This window comes from Salminus brasiliensis, chromosome 8 (genome assembly GCF_030463535.1).
Source record: "Salminus brasiliensis chromosome 8, fSalBra1.hap2, whole genome shotgun sequence".
Classification (NCBI taxonomy): Eukaryota; Metazoa; Chordata; class Actinopteri; order Characiformes; family Bryconidae; genus Salminus; species Salminus brasiliensis.
The window spans coordinates 5,856,849-5,884,465 of NC_132885.1; the positions used below are offsets into that span (position 1 = coordinate 5,856,849).

General features: G+C 41.9%; 1 protein-coding gene across 3 annotated transcripts in view; it reads right to left on the bottom strand.

Annotated features, from left to right (window-relative positions):
• Positions 1-27,617, bottom strand: part of LOC140560842 (receptor tyrosine-protein kinase erbB-4-like) — a 504,706-nt gene that overhangs the window by 55,733 nt on the left and 421,356 nt on the right. For 2 of the 3 annotated variants that reach the window (XM_072685446.1, XM_072685443.1), the window contains 3 exons: positions 23,490-23,612; positions 22,521-22,619; positions 18,321-18,506 (listed from right to left, as the gene is read on the bottom strand). In XM_072685446.1, the coding sequence (XP_072541547.1) occupies positions 18,321-18,506; positions 22,521-22,619; positions 23,490-23,612 (408 nt within the window). The remainder of the gene's footprint in view (positions 1-18,320; positions 18,507-22,520; positions 22,620-23,489; positions 23,613-27,617) is intronic. The other variant, XM_072685445.1, reaches the window with a different exon arrangement.

Below are 27,617 nucleotides of genomic sequence, written 5' to 3' on the forward strand. Positions count from 1 at the left end.
CAGAACGTGGTTAGTCAACGAACGTAAGCCACAGAAGCTATGGGAATCCAGTGAGGGTAAACCCACTAAACCCACCCAAAGCACTGATGGTAACAACAAGCACTCCAGGATAATAGACAAGTACAACACAGACAACATAACCCTTAATATGTCCTCATTTCCAGAAGATTACAGCTCTCCTCTCCAAAACTTCTGAAAGGAACACTTTCATGAGCATCTACTCCTGAGCTCAGGAATGTGTGACATCAACCCAGACTACTGATCGCTTCAATACATTGGACAGGAGTCATCTGAGCAAACAGCAAAACAGGGCTTCTGTTGACCCTGGTGAACTCAGTGATAGGAGCGTAAGAGGCGACTGTTCTACTGCAATGATAAATCAGAGAGAAGAACTCTCTCTCACCTGTCAGTTATGGGTTATTGTCATTCTGTCTCTGCTCATTTACTTCAAAGACAATAATGGTTTGTTTAATTTTCTGTCTGATTTTATTATATTGATCGTAGAACTCCCCTCCTTCACACGTACAGAAAGACACAGAGACGCCACAAATGGATATGGCTTCATAAGTAGACCAGCTAATTGCTGTTACTGAGATGGTTGAATCAGAATGGCAGTGGAATGAATATTCAGCTCTGTGTTTATTGCTGTCACGTCGCCCATATCAGCCACCATGATCATCACCCATCAGCTGTAATGTGTCAGTTTGATTAGAGGAGCTTTTCATTCGGTCAATTTAGCCATCTGTTAACCACAGTGAAGAGAAGAGAAGAAAAGATCAGGGAAGAGAAGAGAAGAGAAGAGAAGAGGGGAGAAGAAAAGAGGGGAGAAGAGAAGAGAAGAGAAGAGAAGAGAAGAGAAGAGAAGAGAAGAGAAGGGAGAATAGAAGAGATAATAAGAGAAGAGAAGAGAAAAGGAAAGAAGAGAAAAGGAAAGAAGAGAAAAGAAAAGAAAAGAAAAGAAGAGAAGAGAAGAGAAGAGAAGAGAAGAGAAGAAAAGAGAAGAGAAGAAGGGAGAAAAGAGGTGGCATGAAGGGTTAAAGAGAAGAGGTAGAAGAGAAGGCAAGAGAAGAGATGAGAAGAAGGGAGAGGAGACGAGAAGAAAGGAGAAAAGAGGTAGCAAGAAGAGTTAAAGAGAAGTCAGGAAAGGAGAATAAAAGAAGAGAAGAGAAGAGAAGAGAAGAGAAGAAGGGAAATGAGAAGATAAGAGAAGAGAAGAGATGAAGGGATAAGAAAGGAGAAGAGAGGTGGCAAGACGGGTTGAAGAGCAGACAGGAAAAGAGAAAAGACAAGAAGAAAAAAGACTAAATGAGAAGACAAGAAAGGAGACAAGACGAGACGAGAAGAGAAAAGAAAAAAGAGACGGGAAGAGAAGACAGGGATAGAAAAGTGAAGATGGTTGAACAGATGTAGAGAATAAAAGAGAAGAGCGATCTGTTTGAGAAATGAGTGTGGATCTTCACCCTGTCTAGGCTGAGATGCCTCCCTGACCAACAGATGTTTGCACATCTGGAGAACGTCAACAGACTGTAGAACTTTTCCTTGGCTGCTACTGAAACTTTCTGTGAGGTCAGCTGTCTTCTTCATGAGCCTCTTATCAGACTCAGACTAGTAGCAGTCTTTAGCATTCAGAGACAAACGTTTTAGCATCCTACCACCCTACCTCATCCCCAACTCCCCAACATTAGGCAGCATGGTGCTATTAGGTTCATGTTTATCTGCTCCAGACAGTCCTATTCTATTCTATTGGCAGTACTTCTCTACATGGACTAGACAAGCTGTGTGTGTGCATTTGCACATCTTTGTCAGCAATGGGTGCAACTTCAAGTAGCTGGCTAGGTGTCCACAAACATTTGGACATATATATGTACATAAGCCTTCAGTTTAAAGGAATAAACCTAAAGTCTTGAAGTGTCTGTACGTTTACCAGTCAGCCCACGTGTGCAGATCTTTCTGTGGTTTCTACAGGGAGTTTTTGTTTTTCCTTTGAAACGCCTGCACTCCTCCTCCCTCCCCCTACCCTCTCTATACACACCTGCACCCCCTACGTCTCTCTTTCTGTTATCTTTTTTTCCCCCTCTTTCAGTCCTTTCTTCTCTCTGACTGGCTGCATATCTACACAGCTGTCTGGCTGTCTTATGCGCACACACGCTCTTGTCACATTGTGCCGAGTTAAAGAGGGCGTAAGAATCGAGGCATCGTGCTCCCTCAAGCGAAATGAGCTGATGCTGTGCACTCCTTATTTCACCCCCCCCCCCAACCCCATCTCCGTCTCCGTCAAGAGAAAAGCAAACGCCTCTTTTTCATGCTCTACTTTTTCCAGCCGCTCATGTGGATCTGAACGGGGCCAGATGTGCAGTCAGACGGGATCGTGTTGCCCGAACAGAGATAACTTCATTGATGTTACACCTTCCTTACATCAAAACAAATGTACTTTAAATGTGTGTGTAAATATAAAAGTAAATAAAATCAATAAATCAGTGTGTGACAAAATATAGCTAATATTAATGTCAAAAGTATGCATGTAAAAAAGCATAAAATTATCCAATAATCCAATTAATTTACTAAATAAAATAAAGTATTTAAAAAAACATAATAATAATAATAATAATTAATAATGTCTATAGTAATGTCTAATTATTATTCTAATTATATCTATCTAATTATATATAATATATAATTATCTAATATCTAATTATAATCTCATTTAATACTACATTAATCACTTAATTAACATGGTATTACATAAAAGATGTAGCACGTTACCATTAACTTGACATCATTGGTCTGTTAACTTACTATAAGAGCTTCAAGCAAGCCTGGTTGCGAGCAAGGCTTCTGGAAATCTGCAGAAGGTCTGTGCAGCAGTAGTCCTTACAGTTTATCCTTCAAAGTAGCCTCTCATACCAGTGAGAATCAACAGGGCAATCAGCCACCAATCAGCCACCAATCAGGAGGTCCCCCATGTGCTGTCATCAGCAGATCTGATCATTCGAGGACTCCTCAAAACCTCTGAAGGTGTCCTGTGGTATCTGTCACCAAGGCATAAGCAGTAGATTGGTGGGGCCTACATGGATCTCATCAATGAGCCTTGGACAGCGGTTCAATGGTTGACCTTCCTTGGAGCACTTTTGGTAGGTACTGACCACTGCATACCAGATAAAAACCCACAAGACCTGCCTGATGTTCTGGAGATGTTCTGACCATTTTTCCTGCTTTTAGCATCATCACCACCTTCAAGAACTGATTGGTGTATTGCTGCCTAATAGATCCAACCCTAGATAGGAGCCTCTGTAGATGAAGATAATCAATGTTTTTCAATGGGTGATCAGTATATATCCAAGGCATCCATTGACAATATGTAAATATCTGTCTACAACATACAGCACATCCTTAAAATGCAGCTAGTATAAAGGGACGTATGGATAATCCTTATGTTGCCCCACAAAGTGAGCCAGTGACCTCAAGCCTGACATCACTGTAATGAAGCTAGTGATGATAGGGGCCTGACATTTCTTCTTTTTAAAGCCACTCTGTGTAATGCCTCACACTGCTTATACAGTAGAAGGAAATGAATTATTACCAGTCACTACGCAACCAAAATAAAGAAAGGCAGATGGTACGTAAACAGACTTCCTTTAAACTTTATTAAAGTTCATTAACAAAATAATCTCCAACATTTCATTCCATTAACTCATTTTCTTGAGCTCCATTTCATTTGAGGTGCAGTAAAATCAAATATTTAAGGCAGCCAGGGTACTCACTATTTTAACAGTCAGTAATCTTTACAGTGCAGGTTTTACTACACAGCACAGGGCAAACTAAGCTCATTCAGACAGCCAATTAGATTACTCCATTAGCAACTGATGGCCTGCCATTACTGACTACTAATTCAGGGACATTATGAATACATTGCACATTTTCTGATATTTCACTGCTAAAAACTGAAGATGCCACAAAAGAACCACCATGTTTGTAATAGAGAAGTGTGAGAGAGGGTGAAAGAAGAGAAGAGAAGAGAAGAGAAGAAGGAAGAGGAGAAGAGAAGAGAAGAGAAGAGAAGAGAAGAAGGAAGAGGAGAAGAGAAGAGAAGAGAAGAGAAGAGAAGAGAAGAAGGGAGACAAGAGGTGGCATAAAGGATGAAGAGAAGAGAAGAGAAGAGAAGAAGGAAGAGGAGAAGAGAATAGAAGAGAAGAGAAGAAGGAAGAGGAGAAGAGAAGAGAAGTGAAGAGAAAAAGGGAGAGGTAGAAGAGAAGTGAAGAGAAAAGGGAGAAGATAAGAGAAGGAAGAGGAGAAGAGAAGAGAAGAGAAGGAAGAAGAGAAGAGAAGAAAGAAGAGATCAGAAGAGAAGAGAAGAGAAAAAGGGAAAAAAAAGGAAGAATGGAGAAAAGAAGATAAGAGAAGAGAAGAAGGAAGGGGAGACGAGAAGAGAAGAGACGAGATGAGACAAGAAGAGAAGGAATAGGATAGGAGAAGAGAAGAGACGAGAAGAGAAAAAGGAAGAGTAGAAGAGATGAGATGAGAAGAGAAGAGAAGTAAGAGGAGAAGAGAAGAAAGAAGAGATCAGAAGAGAAGAGAAGAGTAGAGAAGTAAGAGGAGAAGAGAAGAAAGAAGAGATCAGAAGAGAAGAGAAGAGAACAGAGAAGAAGGGAGAAGAGAAGACAGGAAAAGAGAAGAGAAAAGAAGAAAAAAGACTAAATGAGACGAGACGAGAAAAGAAAATAAGAGAGGGCAAGGGAAGAGAAGAACCACCATGTTCGCAATGTGTGAGAGAGGGTATAAAACCTTTATAGACTCTTTATATCATCACGCTAATGTTCTTTACACCTTTAATAGGTTCTTTACACTCCCACACCTCTAAAATAAAGATGCTCCAAACGGTTCTTTGAGCATTGTCATAGAGGAAACACCTTTGGTTTCATACAGCATCACTCTGCATCACTGGATTAAATACAATCCAGCAAGCTGGAAGCATGGCGGTGTTCGTACTCTGCACAGTGACTCGGACTGAGAAACACAGCACCATTTAAGCTAATTAGCAACAGGCGGAGTGGAGGGGTGGACTCAGGTCCCTCCCCCCATGTTAAAGAGAGTACAATTAAAGAAAGGAGGTGACGGCATGGTGGTGGGTGTGATGCTGGTCAACATAAAGTTGGAATGGAAGAGGAAGGTATATATAGGGCTGAGGAGGAGGAGTTAGGACGTGGTACATCTCCCAAAATTAAGTTAATGAATACTTACTTACTTACTTACTTAATTAATTAAAAATAATAACTCCATTAGGTGTAGATTAAAGAAGATAAAACATGATGTTTAAGTCATTTTTCCAAGTCATTTTTTTTTGCAATAACATGAAGTTATTAGAGAATAAACAGTTGCCATCTATTATTTCTAGTATTTTTCTCATGTTTATAAAAATGATCTTGACAAAACATGACAATCAAAATATTCATACCATCATTTTTGTCTCATCTACTGCTGCAGTTCCATCTTCACCTAAGATTTCTTATTTTTATTTTATGTCTAGGTTATAATTAAAATGATTTGTTCATTAATTACAAATATAATGCACTAAAATGAAACAAAAGGTCTTGGCTAACACAAATCCAAAAATGTTATTAAACCATGTACACTATGTGGATAAAAGTATCGGGACCCACCTCTTAATCATTGAATTCAGGTGTATCATTCAGTCCCATTGCCACAGGTGTATAAAATCAAGCACCTAGCCATGCAGTCTGCCTTTCTTACACACATCAGTGAAAGAACGGGAGGTTCTGAAGAGCTCACTGAACTCCGGCGTGGTTCTGTATGTAATAGGAGACACCGCTGCACCAACAACAACAAGTCAGCTGGTGAAATTTAGACCTTCCCTCCTAGATCTTCCTCCATCAGCTGTGAGTGGTGTTATTATTGAACAGTGGAAGAGTTTAGGAGGAACAGCTCACAGAGAGCAGCTCAGCGTCCACCGAGTGTCTGTCAGACCACGTAAAGTTACAGAGCGGGGTCAGGGCCGAGTGCTGAGGAGGAACTATTTGAAATCAGTGATTGAATATTATATTTTTATCTGCAGCCAAACTGCTGTTATGTTATTAATAACAGAGCTTTTGAAAAGTGTCTCCAAATTACTGAATGGCAGAGACCTGGGATTCCTACTTTACTTGTACTTTACTTTACTTATTCTTGCTCATGTCAAAATAAACTTGACCTAAAAGGACATGGTAACCACACACATACACACACACACACACACACACACACACACACACACATACACACACACGCAGAGGGCAGTCCAAGCTTTTGACAAATCAACGTCTTTTAGCGCCCTTAAGTGTGAACTTGTAAAAGTGGTGCAGTGTTCGTCTGTGGACGCGGAGGCAGGTGTATTCTGACCCCTGTCATTCCCCCGCTCTGCACAGAGAACATGTGGCAGGTCTAATAACCACCCGAACCCCAAACAGCAGCCTGCCGCTTCAGGCCACGCAGAGGCAATTAAACGGCCGAGGCAGACGTCTGATCCTGACAGGCAGATAATTGAAAGAGAAGTGAGACTAAACTGCTGGCGTCGCCCTAACTCCTTAACTCCATCTCAAACTCCTGCAGAGCCTGAACACTGTAAAAACATTAAAGTCAGACCAACTTCAACTGACACAGTAACTGATTACAGAGCATTTTTTTTTAGTTAACTCAACTTAGTTTAGTCCAAAGTTCTCCTAATTCACATTTTCCACTTCTGCATCTCAGTTTGATCAACAATTCATACTGAACTGAGCCTCAAAAACATCAGTAAATGAGCTGCAGCTGAAACTGATTCAATACTGAGTACGGTGTTTAGTGTGTGGCTCCACCCCCTCAATCTGTTTATGGTTTATTCCAATCTGAAAGTTAGAGTGACATCCCCAGACAGTGACATCCCACATGACATCCCCAGACTGGAAGGCTTTTAACAGTACTGAGTACTGAGGCCTTGCTGGGATTTTTAACTTATGATCTCCTCCTCAGACAGAATGAGCAGCAGTTAGACCGTAGGGCCGGCCTAGAGCTGTGAAATTACACTAGACAAAAACACAGTTCTGAGTAAATTCACCTTCCCTTCTTTCTTGAACACAGAAATGTATACAGCTTCACAGTTCCAGAGTGGAGTGACTGTCTAACTGCATGCTTGTCAAGAGACTCAGGAGATCACATGTTTAAGTCCTGTTATCAACACCACAACCCTCCATGGTAAAGAGTCTGAGAATAGGAAGGCGTCCCTCCCATGTTATAGGAGGATGTCTAACCTACAGATGGGAATAAATAGTAAATTGACTGAGGGGGCGGAGCCACAGACTAAACATCTTCTACCGTATTTAATCAGTTTCAGTTGCAGCTCATTTACTAATGTTTTTGAGGCTCAACTCGACAGGCAATGTTGACTAAATTACTATTAATTATATTTTATATTGATTTAATTCTTTTTAAAAGAAGCACAACCAATCAGACCCAGATATCCCTCTATCAGTGTAATACGTACAGGGCATTTACATGAACAGCACAGCTGCAGCAGGAAATCACACAGCAGCTCACATAATTAGCTAACATTGTTCATAAAAGACTCTTCACTGCATTGTTCCGTCATGGTTCATAATTAGGACCGTAAAACCCCGCTTGATTGTACTCTTGACCTGCAACTGTTCACACGTCCACAAATTTAATCACACAGCGTTCACTGAACACTCGATTCGTCTCCACACTCAGTCCCTGCTACAGCACTGCTACAACTCACTACAACTCACACACTGCTCTCCAAACACAGGGGCTGGATGGAACAATGTATGGGTAATTATAAACCTGCTGAATTAATAACACAACCCCGTCACGCACATCTACACAGCCAGTCGGCTGCTGAGTTTTAATAGAACAAGTTAAAACAGAAGCTCCTTTAAATCCTCCAACACAAGAAGCTGTGGAAGACCACTGCAGCATGTAGTGTGTATTAGCTGTAATAATGTTGGATAAGTCTATATACTGAGAGAGAGAGAGAGAGAGAGAGAGAGAGAGAGAGAGAACAATAGGATATATATAGGATGTATATATTTGTCTCAGTAAATCACTGATATTAGAATAAACACTAATAATAACACACACCATCACCGTGTTCATCATTAGAACATCTCCAAAGTTCTCCTCTCTCATGGAGTCTAGTATTATTTAGAGTTCTCCTCAGATCAACACCTGGTTTGATGGTAAATCAGGGCTTAATGATGGTAAATCAGGTGAGCTGCTGCTGCTGCTGCTGCTAATGGAGTTGAACACATCCTCCACACTGTACTGGCTAGACTGGGGGGCGTCCAGGAGAAACCAGGAGGAACTCACCTCATTCAATAGGTTCATGTTTATCTGCTCCAGAGAGTCCTATTCTATTGGCGCCCAGTACATCTCTACAGGCAGTGTACAAGCTGTGTACATCTGTGTTGGCAATGGGTGCAACCTAAAGTATTTGAAGGCATGCATTATTAGAAGTGGTGTCCACAAACATTTGGACACCCCATCCCCCGTGAATGACGAAACTATGAATACGGTCATGACGTGGTGTCGTCTGGCTACTCTCCACAAGCATAAGCGCTAAAAAGGTAACCGAGGCCTGAGCTGATGCTGTGGTTAGGTGGAGCATTAGCATTAGCATTTAGCTTCGGTCACGCTGAAAGGCATGAGAACACCCCACAAAGACAGGAAAACAGCAGAGTGTGTGAATGTTTGTTTGTTTCCTCCGATGTTCCGCCTACGTCTGTCAACACTGAAAGTCTGACAGCCTGACACTCGGTTTCTCGTTGCTCTTTCTAATGCTGCTCCAAACCCAAACAGCAAATCCTCCCAGAGCACCAAAACAGGGCAAACAAAGCAAACAAACATACAAACAAATCAGAGAAATTACAGCAAAACAGCAGTTCAGGACCGCCTGAGCCAGCGAATCAGCTCAAATACTGATCTGGATTCAAGTGATGCTGGATATAATTTCCAGCAATACGTGCAACTTAAAGTAGCTGAATGCATTCATGAGAAGGGGTGTCCACAAATATTTGGATACAGTGTAAATCCAGTAAAAAAGAGAATCAAGAGCTTCTCATTCTGAAAAAAAAGAAAGTAGTGAGATCTTGTCTGTGAGCTAGTCTGAAGAACAGAGCTCGGTTCCTCCTGGTTTCTCCTGGATGCTCCACAGTCCAGCCAGCACTGTGTGGAGGATGTGTTCAACTCCATCATCATCAGCAGCAGCAGCAGCAGCAGCATCACCTGCACAACCAGCACTGCTCCCAGCGGACCACATACACACACACACACTTAACTACACACACATGCTCAGGGAACAGAGATCCCTCAATGCAAAAATACTATGTGCAATACCCCCCCCCCACACACACATGTGCAATTAAGAGTCATTTGCTGTAAATAATATTGTTATTGCTTTTTTAATTCTTATTTATATTGTGTATATAGTGTAAATTACTTATCTACATTATTGTAACTGAGTGTCCCTGCTATCCCTTTCTGCTGGACTAATCTTATCTTATCTAATTTACCATCATTAAGCCCTGATTTACCACCAAACCAGGTGTTGATCTGAGGAGAACTCTAAATAATACTAGACTCCATGAGAGAGGAGAACTTTGGAGATGTTCTAATGATGAACACAGTGATGGAGAACCACGACTTTGACTTTGATTGATCCAACCAACACTACTACTTCCTTCACTGGCTGAATGGGATGTGCTAGATTTGGATTGGAGATGGAACCTGGCAGCTCTGCAGGAAAAGGGTTGGAGACCACTGGTAACATGAGGTAACTGACTGGGCTATCATGTGCTATCATGACTGTACTGGGGAGAGGCGTATTCACACTTGTCCCAAATACCCTGGACGGATTTTGGACACTTTTAGGAGAGAGGCTCATTAGCACTGGTTTGCTTTCATACAGAACAATCTCATTTGAACCGTGGATCGACTGTACAGTCTTGAACGTCACTTTTCTGAGCACACTTTTAAAAAATGGTAGGACCTAGATTCATTTTCCTTGGATACAAACACTCAAGCAGTGAGGAACAGCACTTTCTGGAGTCAGGTCATTTCACCGTGCAGGAAAGCCTGCAAACAAGCAGCTGTACTCATCAGAGAAGGTTTTTAGCCATACAGGTGATATGCCGAAGCAGTCACATGACAAAAAGAACCACCGGAATCAGACCACCGGAAAGCAGAGTCTGCTTTAAGTGAACCCCAGACCACCAATTTCAGGATTTGACCAAACGTACTGAACTCACAGAGCAAGCAAACCTGGGTCCAGAAAAAAGCTCAAGTGTGAGAACGCCCATAGTCTCACCTACACAATGAATATACAGCATTCAACCACACACTAAGCACATAGGGTTGCCCTTTGCCCGTGTATTTTCTGGTGTTTGAGGTGCGCATGTGTGCTTAAGACCAATGCCAGACAGTCTGTGTGGGTAATAGAGTTCAGCAGGTTGATGGCTGTGAGATATTTCAGCACCACTGCTCTTGGACAGCTCCTCACTCAATGGATTATTAATGGAATAATCAGGAATGGGATTAATTTTAATGAGCCGATTATTAATCAGCAAATAATCTGGCGGGATAAGCAGGGGACACCAATCTCTCCTTCTTCTCCTCGCCTCCATTTTCTCTCTTTTATATTCACTCCGGTGTCTCTCTGAAAGCAGCCTGGTGTGTTTGCCCAGCTGAATAAAACACACACACACACACACACACACACACAAAGACATATCAAAACTGACACACACACACTGTGTAATGTCTGTCTTGTGTCATACTGACAGTTTGACAACCAGCGTTGGTGTTCTGACTCCTCCGGCAGCGCATGTCTCTTAAAGCAGGTCAATCTGAGGCTAAACTCAGCAGGTGAGGATCTCTGGTCTCTCCACAGGGTTAGAGATGCACCACAGATCAGTCCACACACTGCAGAAACAAGGTAGGGCTGGCAGGATGCTTTTGTCTACAATTACAACTGATTCTGATTTTCTAGGAAGCATTAATTATAGAAAGATTATATTCCCCGTCATTTTGAGGCATTTCTATTGGTCCGTTCATCACGAAATTTTGATGCAATGTAAAGAACAACTGCCAGATACACAAGGCCACAGATACAAGGTCTGTGTGTGTGACATTGATGCAGTTTAAAGCAACATGATGTAGCTACCTTATCTTCAAACAGCAGCTTCAGGATCATGTTGATGCTCATGGAACTGTGTAACGCTGCTTAACACATATAGTATTACTCTACCGCCTCAGCCCACATGCTGCTCTACCTTCAGATCAAGCCTCTGGAGCTTCACTCAGCTTGTCCAGAAATGCATGTGTACAGCTGTCCATGAAGGGGCGTTCAAAGCGTGATGTACTGCAGTGGTGTCTAAAGGGGGGCTGGGTGTGTGCTAGCTTAGCGAGTGGCTACAGATCCAAAATCATGAGGACCAATAATTAAATTCTGCTTTCTACCCTCATCAAAACGTTTACAAATGGTTTAGAAATGTGTTTTTTACCCTGTGAGCAAAATGGACTTTGTATTTGATCATTTTTTAGTTTTTGTATAAGGCAGGTGGGGCCTTAGAAGGGGCCCCTTAGAAGGGGGACAGAAGGGGCCACGGAAATGCAGAACCAACCAGAACCTTCCGTATACTACACAAAATACTATATACCGCAGCAATACTTTGAGATGGTATGACTGTTGACTGTGCATTTATGAAAGCCACAGGGTGGGCCACCAGTCAGGTGCTCACTGATTGGTGATGTCCTGTCTGAAAACAGGTGGGGAAAAAACAAGCCCACCGTAGTTAAAAGTTCTGCGAGTTAATCAGGCAAACCTGGATATCAAATGAGCCTGAAAACACTCCTTAAGACCATTCCCTCGACCCTGCAATATCAGGTATGCAGCTTTATCTTCTAAACGTGTGGGATTTGAGCCTCCGTTAGCAGCAGTCGTGGTGTTTGGTGTGCAGCCTTACACCACCAACCCGGTAAGACCCCAACTGTGGAAATACTTTGAGATGGTATGATGCACAGAGCAGATACGATCCTTTTTTAGCAGTGATGCACTTTTAGGGCTGGCTGAATGTACAAACTGCACCATTTAAGGTGGAATTGTAAGTGACTACAACAAGCTTTTGAATAATGAGCCAGTTTCAGCCTGTGACAGGTCATATTGTGGACACTGCAGCAGCCCACCAACTTACAGCCCCGTCCCTGGTCATACCCCAACCGCGGAAATGGTATGACTGTATGGAAAAGTGGATACCGCCCAACTCTAATCTGCAAAAAAAAGCAATTTTAGTCTTTTTAACGAACTTCTAAACAGGGATTTGGTGAATGTTTGAGGCTTAAGGGTTAATTTTTTGAGTTTTCACCAACTTTAGGCCTAGAACTGAATTCTCTCTCAGAAGTAATTGGATGTGCAAATCTGTTCCTCTTTTTTTGGAGCGTTCCCTGTTCTCATTCAGTCCAAACTGTTCCCACTGTTCCTACAGTCTTTCTCTCTTTGCTCTTCTTTTTTAATTTACTGCTGTCCTCATTAACAGCAGCCTCAGGTTCCCTCTCACTGTATTCTGTCTCAGTGTGTCAGCACAGCTGCCCTCTGAGGGTCTGCGTCTGCAATAAGCCACCTGTAAATAATGTATAGGATGATGCCCCTCTGAAGCGCTGCTTTATTAATAATGCAAACACAACAAGGCAAGCAGCTACAAAAACTCTGCTTTTAGTCTTTTGTCTGACATCTATTACACTTACATACACATGCACCACCATTACCCCCTCGCTGAAGGTTCTTCAGTGGAACCGTTGAATAAATAACAGTGTATGATAAAGCAGATGAATGTATAATGATCTGGTGCAGCACAGTTTGGCTGGAGTGTGTCAGCGTAACTGTAGCACACACTGAAACTGAGAAAGCTCCTGGAGTTCGGGCCGAGGCGCAGCTGCATCACAACAAACGAGGCACTGCTGGGACAGGTGTAGTTTTAGGCCAATCTGTGTCTGTCAATCTGTGGCTCAACCTGCCTCGTTTCAATTAGCCACAACGGCACAGGTGGCTGCTTTGTGTTGCTAATAGGTTGCTACTGTATCGCAGGTGGTTGCTATGGCATTGCTAGATGTTTGCTATAATGTTGCTAAGTAGTTGCCTAGTAGTTGCTATGGGTTTGCAATGATCTCAGGTGATCGCTATGGTGTTTCTAAGTCACCACTATGGTTTCTCAGGGAGTTGGAACGGTGGAACGGTGTCCAAGTGGCTGCCATGGTATTCCAGGTGGTAACTATTGTGTTGTTAGCAGGTTGCTATAGTGTTGCTAAGTGGTTGCTACTGTATCCCAGGAAGTTCCTTTGGTGTTGTTAGCAGGTTGCTATAGTGTTGCTAAGTGGTTGCAACTGTATCCCAGGAAGTCTCTTTGGTGTTGCTTGGCGAGTGCTATAGTGTTGCTAATAGGGTTGCTACAGTATCCCAGGTGGCTGCTGCAACGTTAATCCATGTTTGCTATATTGTTGCTAAGTGGTTGCCAAGTAGTTGCTATGGGGTCCCATCAAATCTCAAGTGGCTGCTATGGTGTTTCTAAGTCACCACTATGGTTTCTCATGGAGTTGGCACGGTGTGTCCAAGTGGCTGCTATGGTATTCCAGGTGGTAACTACTGTGTTGTTAGCAGGTTGCTATAGTGTTGCTAAGTGGTTGCTATTGTATCCCAGATGGTTGCTATTGAGTTGCTAAGTGTGTCCCATTGGGTTGCTATGGTGTTAATGTAAATGATTGCTACGTGTTTGGTACGGTGTTCCCAGGTGGCTGCTACGATGTTGTTAAGTGGTTGCTATTAATTTTTGATATAGTTGTCATTATTATTACTAATTTATTATTATTACTAATTCATCATTCCTTTTATTTATCAATATTTAGTAAGAACAATAAGCAACAATGTAATATTAATTACTTATTAATAATAACACACCAGATCTGAGGACGTTCTTCAGTAAAACAGTAAGGAGTTAAAGAAAGCAGATGATTATATAATAATACATCCAGCACATTCAAGACAGCAATTTATTGACATTTCCACAGGTACAGCTCATTTTGTCCATTAGCCGCTTCGAAGGGAGGCTGTATGTTTGTCCACCCACACACTCCTCGCCTCTAATTAGCAGCCCACTCTAAACTGTAAGTCTTAATATTTAGCAATCATTCCATTACAGACGTCCACTTTATTAGAAGCTCCTATTTCGTGCTCCCACTCACTGTCCACCTTCTGAGGTCCACCTACCCCATAGCTCCATTATTCAGGTGTACAGTTACAGAGCAGATACTGCTTGGGTGGTGGGACTGCTCCGTACAGCTGTGACACTGACATGGTAATATGGGTGGTGTTGAGTTGAGTTGAGTTGTTGGGACTTCCCAGCCTCAGATGTCCTTGTTTAAAAAAACAGGAACTATCCATTTTATTAGGCCTCAGAACTCATACAGAGACCACTAAATATCAATGTATCAAAATGGCTTTAGAAATCCATCCTTTCCGTGCTCTAGATCAGGTCTGTAGAGAGAAGGTGATGGCTTGTGGTGTAGGAGGTACGTTCAGATATCTTTAGTCCATATGTCCTTCATATTTCAATCAAACCTCACTAGAGATACTGTACTCTAGAATTAGCCTAGTTGTCAAGGTCTTCTTGTGTTTTTTGGTGTGGTATATCATCTCTGTCCAGCAAATACTTTGTATCTCCATTTGCTGGTGATTTTGGCCTTTTGACCTCATTTAAATCTGGCAGTTGTCCTCTACATTGTGTCAGGCTTTTATGATGAATGGACCAATAGAAATGCCCCCCAAATTAATAATGGAATAAGATATTTTACAATGACTTCTATTGAACGTTAAAAGTATTTTTCCTGGCTGCAAATTTTTTGTATATTTGTGTATATTTATCAGTGTAGAGGAGTGTGTATTTGGCCTGGAAGTCTGGATTCCTGCAGTTTTGTGCTTTTCCAGCTCCTGATTCAACTCACCTGTTAATTGCCAGGTTTACTAAGTCTACTAGAGCAGGGGAATCAGAAAACTGTGCTGGACTCCTGGTCCAGAACTAGTCTAGCTGAAGTCTCAGCCTGCTCATTTGTTGCAAATCAGGGTTCGAATGACAACATTCAATCAAATCAAAAACCTGCCAAGTCTGAACATACCCTAGATGTTTGTTGAGACTTTCTGAAGCACAGTGTAGCGAGAAATCTGTTAATTTGGTGATACAAAACATAGTTTACTGTGTTTGTGATTTTATTGACAATCATATGTCCGATCATATCACCAAAGCCGGTCTGTGATTGCTCATTTGGCAGTAAATTGCTTAAATCTTGGTCACGATGAGTGAAGAAACCCTACCAGCCTCTCAGACAAAAGACTAGAGACTAGTCCTAGGCTGAAAGTGATCTCTGACCTCAAAACATCCAGCCAAGAGTGGCTTCACGGTCAGAAACGGACCATTTAGAACATCTGCTAGAATACAGTCTCCACTTTCTAATGAAATGGATGAAATGGCCAGTCAGAGTCCATTTCCGAGTGCTGGACAGATTACTGATGTAAAATCTCTCCTTCTGTTAAAGTGACTTTTAAAGACCTCATGCAAGACTTCAGAATTTTAAAAAAGTAGGAAAAAGAGAAGATAGGAGAAGGTAATTCTACAAAGCTGGTCAGATAACTGAAATACTGGTCATTTTGGCAATTGGTTACAGCTGCAGTCCAGACTGCACTTGGGTCAAGGCTATCAATTTGAGGGAATCACTGTTCTGGAAGAAACTAAAAAAAATAAAAAATCAATCACAGGCACCTCATACAGCACCTGCCTGAAGTCTGTGCTTCTTAAATCATTAGAAAAGAAGCTCTCAGATGCTTTATTAACAGTGTTTTTGCTCATTACGGCTTAGATGTTCTGACTTGAAGAAAGATGGTTGGCTCAGAAGACGCCTAAAGCAGCTCACGAGATTTATTTTCTTCTGAAAACAACGAAAGGAAGAATTGCCAGATTCACATCATCTGGCAGATGCAGTGCCAATAAAAAGTATTCACCCCCTTGGATGTTTCACCCCGTTCTTTCTTTTTTTTAAGTGAAATCATGGTCAAGATAATTTGGCCTTTATTTATTTAGATTTTACTCGTATTTACCTCTCGGTGGCCTCCTTCACTCGTCTCACTTCTTCTTGCACTCAGTTTGTGAGGACGGCCTGCTTTGGGCCAATTTACATGTACCATATTCCTTCTATTCCTTAATGATGAGTTTAACTGAACTTGAGGGAATGTTCAGTGACTTGGAGCACTCCTGAATACTCCTGAATAAGCTTTTTTTTCAGAGTGGCATGGGGTGTTATTTTGTTTTTAAGGTGTCCTCATTTGTAGCTAGGAATACTGATTAACCAGTGACTGACCGGACCCTCCACACACTTTTTTATGAGTCACAAAAAAGAAGAATGCGAGATACATAAATCTGGACCTCTAATATCATATATTAATTCATTGGTTCAGTCGATTCAGGTGATTCAGGTGATTCAGGTGATTCATATGTTGGGTAATAGGCAAGTATGAAGACTTACAAATACACACACCACATCATGACTAGGTCAGAGCATCTCCAAAAGAGCTTGGCTTGTGTGGGGCTCCAGGTTAGAAGTGGTGAGTACCTACTGACGGCTGTCCAAGAACAGACCAACCAGGGAGCAGTTACATGGTGCATGAGTCCAAAAAAAGGACTATTTAATTATGGTTATTGGAAGAATGTGTGGCAATGGGCATCACATGGCTGACTGGGTACATGAAATCTGATAAGCAGTAATTTAAAAATGTACAAAACTCAAGTGCAAGTGAAAGATACCACAGATCAGGGGTCTTTTATAGTGAGTAGTTTGTCAGTTCATGGGGTCTCAATAGAATATCAGGCAATCAATGTTTAGGCTCATACTGACAAAACTTAACCAGTGAAGAGATGAGGAGAGCTTTGGAGATGTTCTAATGAACACAGTGATGGAAAACCACCACCACTTTCTGTAGGAATGTTATTATTAGTGTTTGTTCTAATATCAGTGTTTTACTGAGCAGATAAACACGTCCTTCTAATTTCCAATGATGTCTAAACTGTTGCACAGCACTGATATGAGGTCCATAATGATGATGATGATGATGATGAACATGGCCTGGAGAGGCTTTATGGCCTATTTAAATAGAGGTCCAGATCAATATTCCAGCGTGAGCTTTCACAGCATAGAAAAACAGGAGAATGTGAGATACAGGAAGAAAGTAAACAGCAGATATGTTAGTGCCTGGAAATGTGCTGCGGTGCATTATACATAAACTGATCGAACCTTCGCAGCCTTCGAAGATACACCGTTCCACGTTTGCATTACGTGAGCACGGTGAATTCAGCCTGAAAGCTAATTACCAAGTCCTTCATACAATCGATCAGGCATGTCAGAGCAGTGAAATAATGATCAGATCTGAGGTACTGATTTGGAGCTGTGTTCATATGTTTCATAAAGCTTCTCATTCTTCTCATTAGTGACTTCCTGTAATTATCATTTACTATACATTCAATTCAGCTTCATTTGTACAGTGCTTATGCCATGATCAGTTCAACCACATTGAGCCATTATCATAAGAAACCACAATTAAAGTCTAAAGGCCAAATGCAGGTTACCAAGCAACCACAGGTTCCCACTTACATGCTTACTACTCAAAGAGCCCAGCAGTGTTTGTAGGATATGTCTACATTACTATTACCATATAATATATATGATACCCTTTTGGACATCAGTCAAATCACATCCTTTGCCCTGGATGATGGTTTTGCACTCTGCTACAACTGACTGGGAGCAAACCCTGTCACATGGCATGGGTCATGGCTTCATTCCACCATGAGTTCATTCCAAACCAGGGATGGTCATAATATTTTGATATGATGTGTATATATAAATATTTAAACAGGGATATAAATTGTCTAGAATGAGACTAAAGCAAAATCTTAAAGAGTCTAGAAGCTAAGAGAGTCTTCCCAGTCAGTCCCCACAGTCTAACAAACAGTAGTGCTAATTGGTGGGACACAAGTTTTCACTCCTTTAGCCTCACCGCTGCAGTGAAAAAACAAAGAAGCAGGCTTCAGACACCAAACATATCTGATCGACTGCATATGGTGTAAGTCGAGAAACTGTACTGTAAAACAGCGGAAACGTCTTTCATCTATAAATTCATGGGACAAAATGAAGAGTCTGCTCAATCTCAACATCATCAGCAGGACCGGTGCATCAGCGCTTACCTTGGCGATCTGCACACACCAGTTAAGGAGCAGCTGGGAGCCGATGTTGTCCTTGTGCTCGTGGACGTAGTCCAGCAGGCAGCCGTGGGGCATGAGCTGGGTCACCAGCTGGATGGTGGGGCTCAGACACACCCCTAACAGACGTACCAGGTGGGGGTGCTCCATGCTTGCCATTATCAGGGCCTCCTGGAGGAGACATACAGAAGCTCAGACACATGGGGAATGTTTACATAGATGTATGAACAAAGGAAGACAAACACTCTCCACATACACAGATATGATTGTTTATAATACAGTATCAGAATGTGGGCTCATCCATATGTTCCATATTTATTATATATGTGCAAGTAACAATATATAATAATAATAGGTCCCATATGTATTATATATGTGTAAAGATCTACTTGTAATAATATGCCCCAAATGTATTATATATGTATAAGTACCTGTATGTAATAATATGTCCCATATGTATTCTATATGTGCAAGTAACAATATATAGTGATAATATGGCCCATATGTATTATATATGTGTAAGTATCTGTATGTAATATGTCCCATATGTATTATATATGTGCAAGTAACAATATACAATAATAATAGGTCCCATATGTATTATATATTTGTAAGTATCTGTATGTAATAATATGTCCCATACATTTATAGCATTTAGCAGACGCTCTTATCCAGAGTGACCTACAAGGTAACTCATATTACAGAGGTGGGTCAGTTTAGTGTTAGGAGTCTTGCCCAAGGACTCTTATTGGCGTAACGCAGCATAGTCACCCAGACTGGGAATCGAACCCCAGTCTCCCACAGGGTGTGGCAGCTCAGTGGCAGGTAGTGGTATTATCTGTTGCGCCACACCAACCACATATGTATTATATATGTGCAAGTAACAATATAATAATAATAATAATAATAATATGTCCCATATGTATTTTATACATGTAAAGATCTACTTGTAATAATATGACCCATATGTATTATATATGTGCAAGTAACAATATAATAATAATAATAATAATAATAGGTCTCATGTGTATTATATATGTGTAAGTATCTGTATGTAATAATATGTCCCATATGTATTATATATGTGCAAGTAACAATATATAGTGATAAAATGTCCCATATGTATTACATATTTGTAAGTATCTGTATGTAATAATATGTCCCATATGTATTATATATGTGCAAGTAAAATATAATAATAATAATAATAATAATAATAAGTCCCATATGCATAATATACATGTAAGGATCTACTTGTAATATGTCCAGTATGTGTTATATATGTTAGTATCTATATAGTATCTAGTAAACTTATCCATATGTATAATACACATGTAAGTGTATGGTCTATATACATGACATAAATGTATATATATGTAATATGATGTCCCATATATGTTATAGATGTGTAAATATTTAAATGCAATATGGTTCATATGTATTATATATGTAAACACCTATATGTAACAAGATGCTCCATATGTATAGTACATGTATACATGGCTACATGCATTAGAAATGTAAGTAACTATATGTAAACATAGTGTGTACAATATTAAAATATTACATTTATGTCAAATCTAATGTATATATTATCAAAGTAAACTATAATGGCATTACAACATACCCACACACACACAGACACACACACAGACACACACACAGACAAACACACACACACAGACACACACACACAGACACACACACAGATTCAAAATAGCTTTAAATGGCTCTGTAGTGAGCAGTTTCCGTGAACGGGGCACAAAGGCCTTTAGGACATTGGGATTTATTAGCTGTCTTATACTGTAGTTGCATAATACAGTCTTCAGAGTGAGCTAGGACTCTCAGTGCACTCTCACAGGTCCTAAATCAGGTCTAATATCAGCCAGTGGAGGCTGAAGCATGAGCACCAGACTGCAACACTTACCCGCCTGACACTATCTATCATCCACTCGCTCTCAACAAGACCCACAATATACTCTTCCTCCTCTCAGTGTGAGACCCAGAGCGAGAAAGAGTGTGTGAAAGGTGTCATCACTCTGGTGAAGTTACCATCTCAGAGAGGACACACACTCTCTCTCTCACACACACAGCCACATTTATCTAAACTCACACACTCTAAAGGCTGATCAGTTTGTGACTGAATTGAGAGATTCTGCCTGTGGAGAAAGACGGGGGGTTAAAGAGGCGGAGGGCTTTGTGTGCATGGGAGTGAATCTTATTCTTCCATTCATTTCAAGTCCAATTTAAAAAGGATAAAAATAGAGGGTCCTTTAGCAATGCTCTAAAAGAATCACTTTGGGTTTGCTTGTCAGAGCCATGTTTGTCATAAAAAGAGATTTTCAAGTGTCAAAAATGTTTTTAAGAACCTTCATTTGAAGTAAATGTTCTACACCAGAACCCTTACATCATGTGGAGGTTCTTCAAACTTTGGAAAAGTTCTCCATCCTTACACATGTACTGATTTTATTCTTCTGGCCCAAGACCAAGGCAATGCTGGAGTAATGCTGGGATAATGCTTGGACAAGGCTGGGGTAAGGCTAAGGTAATGCTGGGTAAGGCTGGGGTAAGGCTAAGGTAATGCTGGGTAAGGCTGCGGTAAGGCTAAGGTAATGCTGGGGTAAGGCTGGGGTAAGGCTAAGGTAATGCTGGGGTAAGGCTGGGTAAGGCTAAGGTAATGCTGGGTAAGGCTGGGGTAAGGCTAAGGTAATGCTGGGGTAAGGCTAAGGTAATGCTGGGGTAAGGCTGGGTAAGGTTGGGGTAAGGCTGGGTAAGGCTAAGGTAATGCTGGGTAAGGCTGGGGTAAGGCTAAGGTAATGCTGGGGTAAGGCTAAGGTAATGCGGGGTAAGGCTGGGGTAAGGCTAAGGTAATGCTGGGGTAAGGCTAAGGTAATGCTGGGGTATGGCTGGGTAAGGTTGGGGTAAGGCTGGTTAAGGTAGGGGTAGGGCAGGGTAAGGCTGGGTAAGGTTGGTGTAAGGCTGGGTAAGGTAGGGGTAAGGTTGGGATAAGGCTATGGTAATCCTGGGTAAGGCTGGGGTAAGGCTGGGGTAAGGCTGGGGTAAGGCTGGGGTAAGGCTAAGGTAATGCTGGGGTAAGGCTGAGTAGTGTTGGGGTAGGGCTACACTGTATCTATAGTGTATATTCCTGCAATGAATTATTTGAAACACACAGATGGTCTTTGCCCTCTAAGGGGTAATAATTTACCTATTGTCTGACACACACACACACACACACACACACACACACACACACACACACACACACACACACACACACACACACACACACACACAGGTCATTATTCGAGCTGCACACAGAATCACACACTTGACAGTCATATAATGACTATTCAAACGGCTGTTATTCTTGAGCAGCTGGATATACGTGTGTGTGTGTGTGTGTGTGTGTGTGTGTGTTTGTGTGTGTGTGTGTGGGGGGGGGGCGAACCTGAGCATGGCGTTGCGTTTTGATTGCGGTTTAAATAGAGAAGCTCTGAGAACCGTCCACTCCCCAGAGGGACAGAATGATGAAGTGAGGAGGGGGGGATGGTTAGAGAGAGGGGGGGGTGGAGAGAGAGAGAGAGAGAGAGAGAGAGAGAGAGATAGTAGAGAGGGGAATAGAGAGATATCCATGGCATATGTATAGAGGATTGCACAGATGTACAGCTTTTACGGCTCATTTTAATCTTCTGGTGGAGTGTATTGTTGTAGAGCTGATAGTATTAGCGCCCCCTATGGGCTCAGGCAGGGAACTGAATCAAACTGTTTAGGTTCAGTGTGTTTGGTTCATTTTTTCCGGTTGACTTTTGGCCTTTTTAAAAATTAAACCAGATTTTTTTATTACAAAGAAATCAGGAGATCTGGTTTTCTCAGGTTTTGCCCCACAAAAAAATTCTGTACGAAAACCAACACACACACACACACTCATAAACTCACCCACTCTCACAGTAACTCTTACAGTTACTGGTCACTCAAACACACACACTATTAAGGCTCTCTTTAAGCAGTCAGAAATAGACGCAGCTAAAAACTGGTCTCTTGGCAGCGTTTCATGGCTGTTGCATCATTTCGGAGTGAACAAGAGTCATTTTGAGTTTTCTATTTTTCCTTTTGAACTGAACGCCGCTGAATGGGATCTGACTGAAGCGGTGTGAACTACGCTACGGGCTCACAGATATCACTCACATCCATGAACTCCACGTTAGCTTTAGGGCCTGTCGCCTCGTTCAGGATCTTAATGGCCACTGGGATCTTCACTGTCTCACCCTCAGGCACCCAGATTCCCTAAAAGAGAGAGTGAGAAAGAGAGAGAGAGAGATTGTGAACATCATCTTGTTCATATATCAACTCAATTCCATGTCTGTAAGCTCTGACATATTAGTAAAGAAATGCTTGAGTGTTTATGAAGTTTGCTGCAGCATTCCTAAAATGTTTTAATAGTGGGAATAGTAGAAATAACCACCCTTGGCTCAGAGGACAGTAGCGAGATGTCATGGTATGGACTGTGTTAGGTGATATTAGAGGTTAGTTGGTCCACAGTGGTGTGTCAGTTGTTCTGTACCACATGTGGGAGTCATCGTTCCCCTCTGACATTATTGAGGCCATGTAGCACCCCTGCTATGCCTTTAGGAGCCACTGAATTCTCAGCACACCTTCACCATGGTGGCGGTACCCTACTGTCGTGCCCTTCTGGACATCAGTCAAATCAAGTCCTTTGCCCATGGCGATCGTTCTGCTGTTTATATGTGCTGCAAACCCTCTTGTGTGGCATCTGTGATGTCCTGGGCCAAGTTGACTTCTATTGAAAGTTTTTGTATAATATTTTTGTACAATATTCACAATTGTGGCCCGGAGAAGCATCTAAAGGGAAGTTGTTCAGCATTTGCTGATGTCTACTGATCTTAAATTTCAGACATTCATTGACTGTAAAGGGCTTGCATACAAGTAATACTTATGTTCCTTTGTCCAATTACTTTTGGCCTTGTAAAAATTAAGAGAGACTGTGTTCATTTTGTTAAACCCCTTGAATTAAAGCTGAACGTCTACACTTCATTCATTCATTCAAAAGTATCTGGACACCCCCTTTTAAAAGTAAAGGCATATTTGTTTTACAAGCTGCTCTACAAATCTTTCAGGACATGAAATAATGATTACCTTGTAGACGGTGCCAAAGGCTCCTGCACCCAGGATCTTCACTCGCTTCAGCTCTGTCTCCTTCAGGATCCGCAACTGAGCCTGGTTGGGAGCTGTTCCACTAGGGGTCAGAGGCTCCACAAGCTTAGATAGACAGACAGACAGGCAGGCAGACAGACAGATGTTTGTTGTTATTATTAAAGAAAACAGAAGCTACAACACATCTGTACAGATCATATACATATCACAGGCTTGAGTCAAGCATTTGACAAATATATTAAGAGGCAAAGAAATGATATAATTGTACAAGAGACTCTAAGACTGTGATGGTGTTCCTGACATTTAGCCTCCTTTCACAAAAGAAGGGTCATCAAGGGTTCTTTACTAATGACAATTGCTTTAGACAGAACCAGGTCACTTCAAAGAACCACTGGGATGCTCAAATTGCTCTTTGTCTGGTTGAAACAACATTATGTAGCAGTTTTCTTTTTTTCCATAAAGCAGCAGCATCAGACTCATGCTGATACTCCACTGACTGGAACAGGGGGAGAACGGCGTCTCCGTCATTCCCACTCCGGGCCAGAGCGCTGCTGCTGCTACTGCACTATGGAGGTTTGGTGGTGCCCAGAAGCAAAAAATACCTATTCTTGCATAATGCATTGCTGACAAAGACGTGCAAATGCATACACATAGCTTGTCTAGTCCCTGTAGATAAGTATTGATGATAAAAAAAAGGACTTTCTGGAGAAGATAAGCATGAACCTATTGGTACCATGCCAATTCCAGGTGTGGGCTAGATGGGTATCAAGCTCCCCAACATTTAGCATTTATGTCCTCACAGCAATGCTCCAAAATCTAGTAGGTAGACTTCCATGGTCAGTTACTCCAACAAAAGCAGGCAGGACCACCTCTTTGTTAATACCCTTGATTTCAGAAGAAACTGAAAGAGCAGGTGTCCCAAGACGTTTGTCCATATAGTGTAAAATTAATTGGACTATAGATTTTCAAAAGCAATATAACACCCCCCTCCCCAGATGAGGACAAGGACAGGGCTGAGGTTGTACCTGATATAAAATATTACTGTATAAAACTCTGCTCTACATGACCGTTCAAATAAAGCTCCATTCAATCCACCCGACACGGCCAATGACATGAATCAGAGGAGGACGAGCTATCTAGGAAAAAAGTCAAATTAACCGCAGGGTGCGTGGCAGACGACACGTTTCGTGTAATTAATTAGGTCTTTCTTCGTCGTACGTCGACGAGTATTAGAATGGACAAAGTGCCTCGAAAGAATGACAAAAGCCTGAGGCTATCAAAGCCGAGTTGAAATATGAGAGTGAGGCAGAGATAAGGGGCTGAGCAGAATGAGAAGTTTCAGGTGCAGAGAGTCAGAGACCGAAAAGGAAAAGAGGGGAAGAAAAGCCTGAGCTGATAAAACTGTGACGTGCGCCGCAAGAGCGTAGAAACGGGCATGGAAGGGCAGGGCAGGAGTTATTGTTCTACTGCTATTGGAAAGGGAAGGAAAAAAACGAGTCATGGGAGAAATAGGGAGGAGAATGAGAGGAGGAAGACAAAGAGCAAAAATGAAATGAAAAAAAGATGGAGAAATGAGAAGATGGGGGAAAGAGAAAATAAGAAATGGGAAAACCAAAGGGCAAGGCAGTGGGGAGAGGGAAAGAGAGAGAGAGATATAGAGACAGAGAGAGAGAGTGGGAGGGCCACAGTGGAGTCCCTGGGCTCATCATGGATGGCTGATTAAAACACAATAGCTGCTCTTCATTTAAATGGAGTTCTAAATCAGGAGCCCTAGTGGAGGACTGAAGGAGAGAGGGAGGAGAGAGGGGGAGAACAGAGAGAGGCCGGAGTAAGAGAAGGTTAGAAAGGGCTCTATAACTGAGGCTAGGGGGGGGCTGTCCATTTCTGTTGGTGCTGAACCTGAAACGTAGAACCTGAATGTGAACATATGAGCTGTCCACTGGGAGCGGTGCTGAAACACTGTGCTTTATTGAAGTCATTGTAAGCCTTCGTGGCCCGATAGTCCACATTACATGACAAAGTATGGCCAAAAGTATTGAGACAACCGCTCATTCTTTATTTCTTCTGAAATCAAGGGTATTAAAGAGAGCTTCTGTTGGAGTAACTTTCTCTACTGTCCAAGGATGCCTTTCTACTACATTTTGGAGGAGCATTTGGTTTCATTTAGCAACAGTGTGACAGAGTGTTAGTGAGGTCAGGATGTTGGTCGATCATCCCCATACCACATCCCAAACTCCCCAATTTAACATCCCAAAAGGATTTGATAGAGAACCACTATCATTCCAGAGAACATAGTTCCACAGCTCAACACTGGGCATTAGGCATGGGGCCAATAGGGTGATGTTAATTATCTGCTCCAGAGAGTCCTATTCTATTGGCAGATCTTCTCTACAGGGACTAGTCAAGTTGTGTGTGTATGTATTTGCAAATCTGTGTCAGGAATGGATGCAACTGAAATCAGCTGCATGCATTCTTTAGAAGGGGCGTCCGCAAACATTTGGAAATTTAGTGTAGAAAGTGTATATGCTTGTGACCATCAGAGAGGCTTCATGATCTGGATGGGCTCTCCATGAAGGACAAACTTAAACATGATATTGAGTTGAAGCTTCATCCAATGCTTAGGTTTTTGCTTCAACAATCTCAGCTAATTTAAGGAGCACTAACTGCTGACAAAAAAGCACCATGTCTAATGCCAGGCAAAGGGAGAGAGGGACATAAAGCCCACAGCATTGAGCTGTGGAGCAGTGGAACTGGGATCTCAGTGATGGAGCTCCATCTAAGACCTTTGGGATGCATTAGAGTGGCAGAACTAATCATCCAACATCAGTACTTGAGCTCACTGGTGTACATGGTTTTTGCAGACATGCACTTATTTCCAATTGGTTTCAATGGGAGAGAAGCAATTTGCAGCCTTGACACCCCTCGTTCTATGCACTTGGCATGATTGTTCGGTCCGGAACGCTTCAGGCATCTAGATCTGAAAAAAAAGCTCAACTTTCAAGAGCACTTTTTTTTCTGTGCTGACCAATCAGATAAACGGCAAAGAGGGTCTTCTGTGCCACATCTGGCTGAAGCCATAGCATCTAAAGTCTTTCTTAGATGGAAATCCCAACAATCACAGTGGCTTTGTTAAGTCTAGTGTGACTGTGAGGAGACAGATGAGCCATGGGCCAGCCTCTATAGGATAACACTTCCCTGGGGCCCATTAGGGGAAGGAGCCCAGATGACACAAAAAAAAGGGCCGGTCCAGCATTCACACAGAAGGAGAGCAAGCACGTCAGTGAGCATGATGGCTAAGAGCTGAAGAGGGACTGGTGTGTCATTTTGGGCCGGTAGAGGTTTGTGAGTCAACTGAACCCTGCGTCTGTGTTGGCTCTGTTCCTAGCTGCCTACTGGGTCATAGTGACCACACCCCTTTCCAGAGGGACGTGCCACACTAGCTTAAACGTGCCATTTCTCTGGGTAAAGATGTTCTGGTGTTAGTTTCTCTTCCACAAATTGGTACACACACACACACACACACACACACATACAAAGAGCAAAAGGTGAGGGCCCACAGGTTCAAAATCACAGGATCCATGTGCAATACTGTGACCCCTATTACCATACACACACACACACACACACAGACTAAGAGAGAGAAAAAGAGGGAGTGAAAGACTTACAGTGTCTTACTGTGTGTGTGTGTGTGTGTGTGTGTTTGTGTGTGTGTGTGTGTGTGTGTATGTGTGTATGAAACAGATTGAGACTGTTCTTTTATAATGTACTGAATCATTTCCTAACAAATCAGAATTGAAGTGAATCACTTACAGTGTGTGTGTATGTGTGTGTGTGTGTATGTATGTGTGTGTGTGTGTGTGAATCAGAGTAAGAAAGATAGATGGAGTGTGTGTGTGTGTGGGTGTGTATGAGAGAGAGAGAGAGAGAGAGAGAGAGAGAGATACTACTTTTTTTATAATATACTGAATAATTTCCTAAAGAATCGGAATTTAACTGAAACACTTACAGTGTGTGTGTGTGTGTGTGTGTGTGTGTGTGTGTGTGTGTGTGTGAAACAGAGTGAGAAAGCGAGAGAGAGTGAGAGAGAGAGAGTGAGTGAGAGAGAGAGAA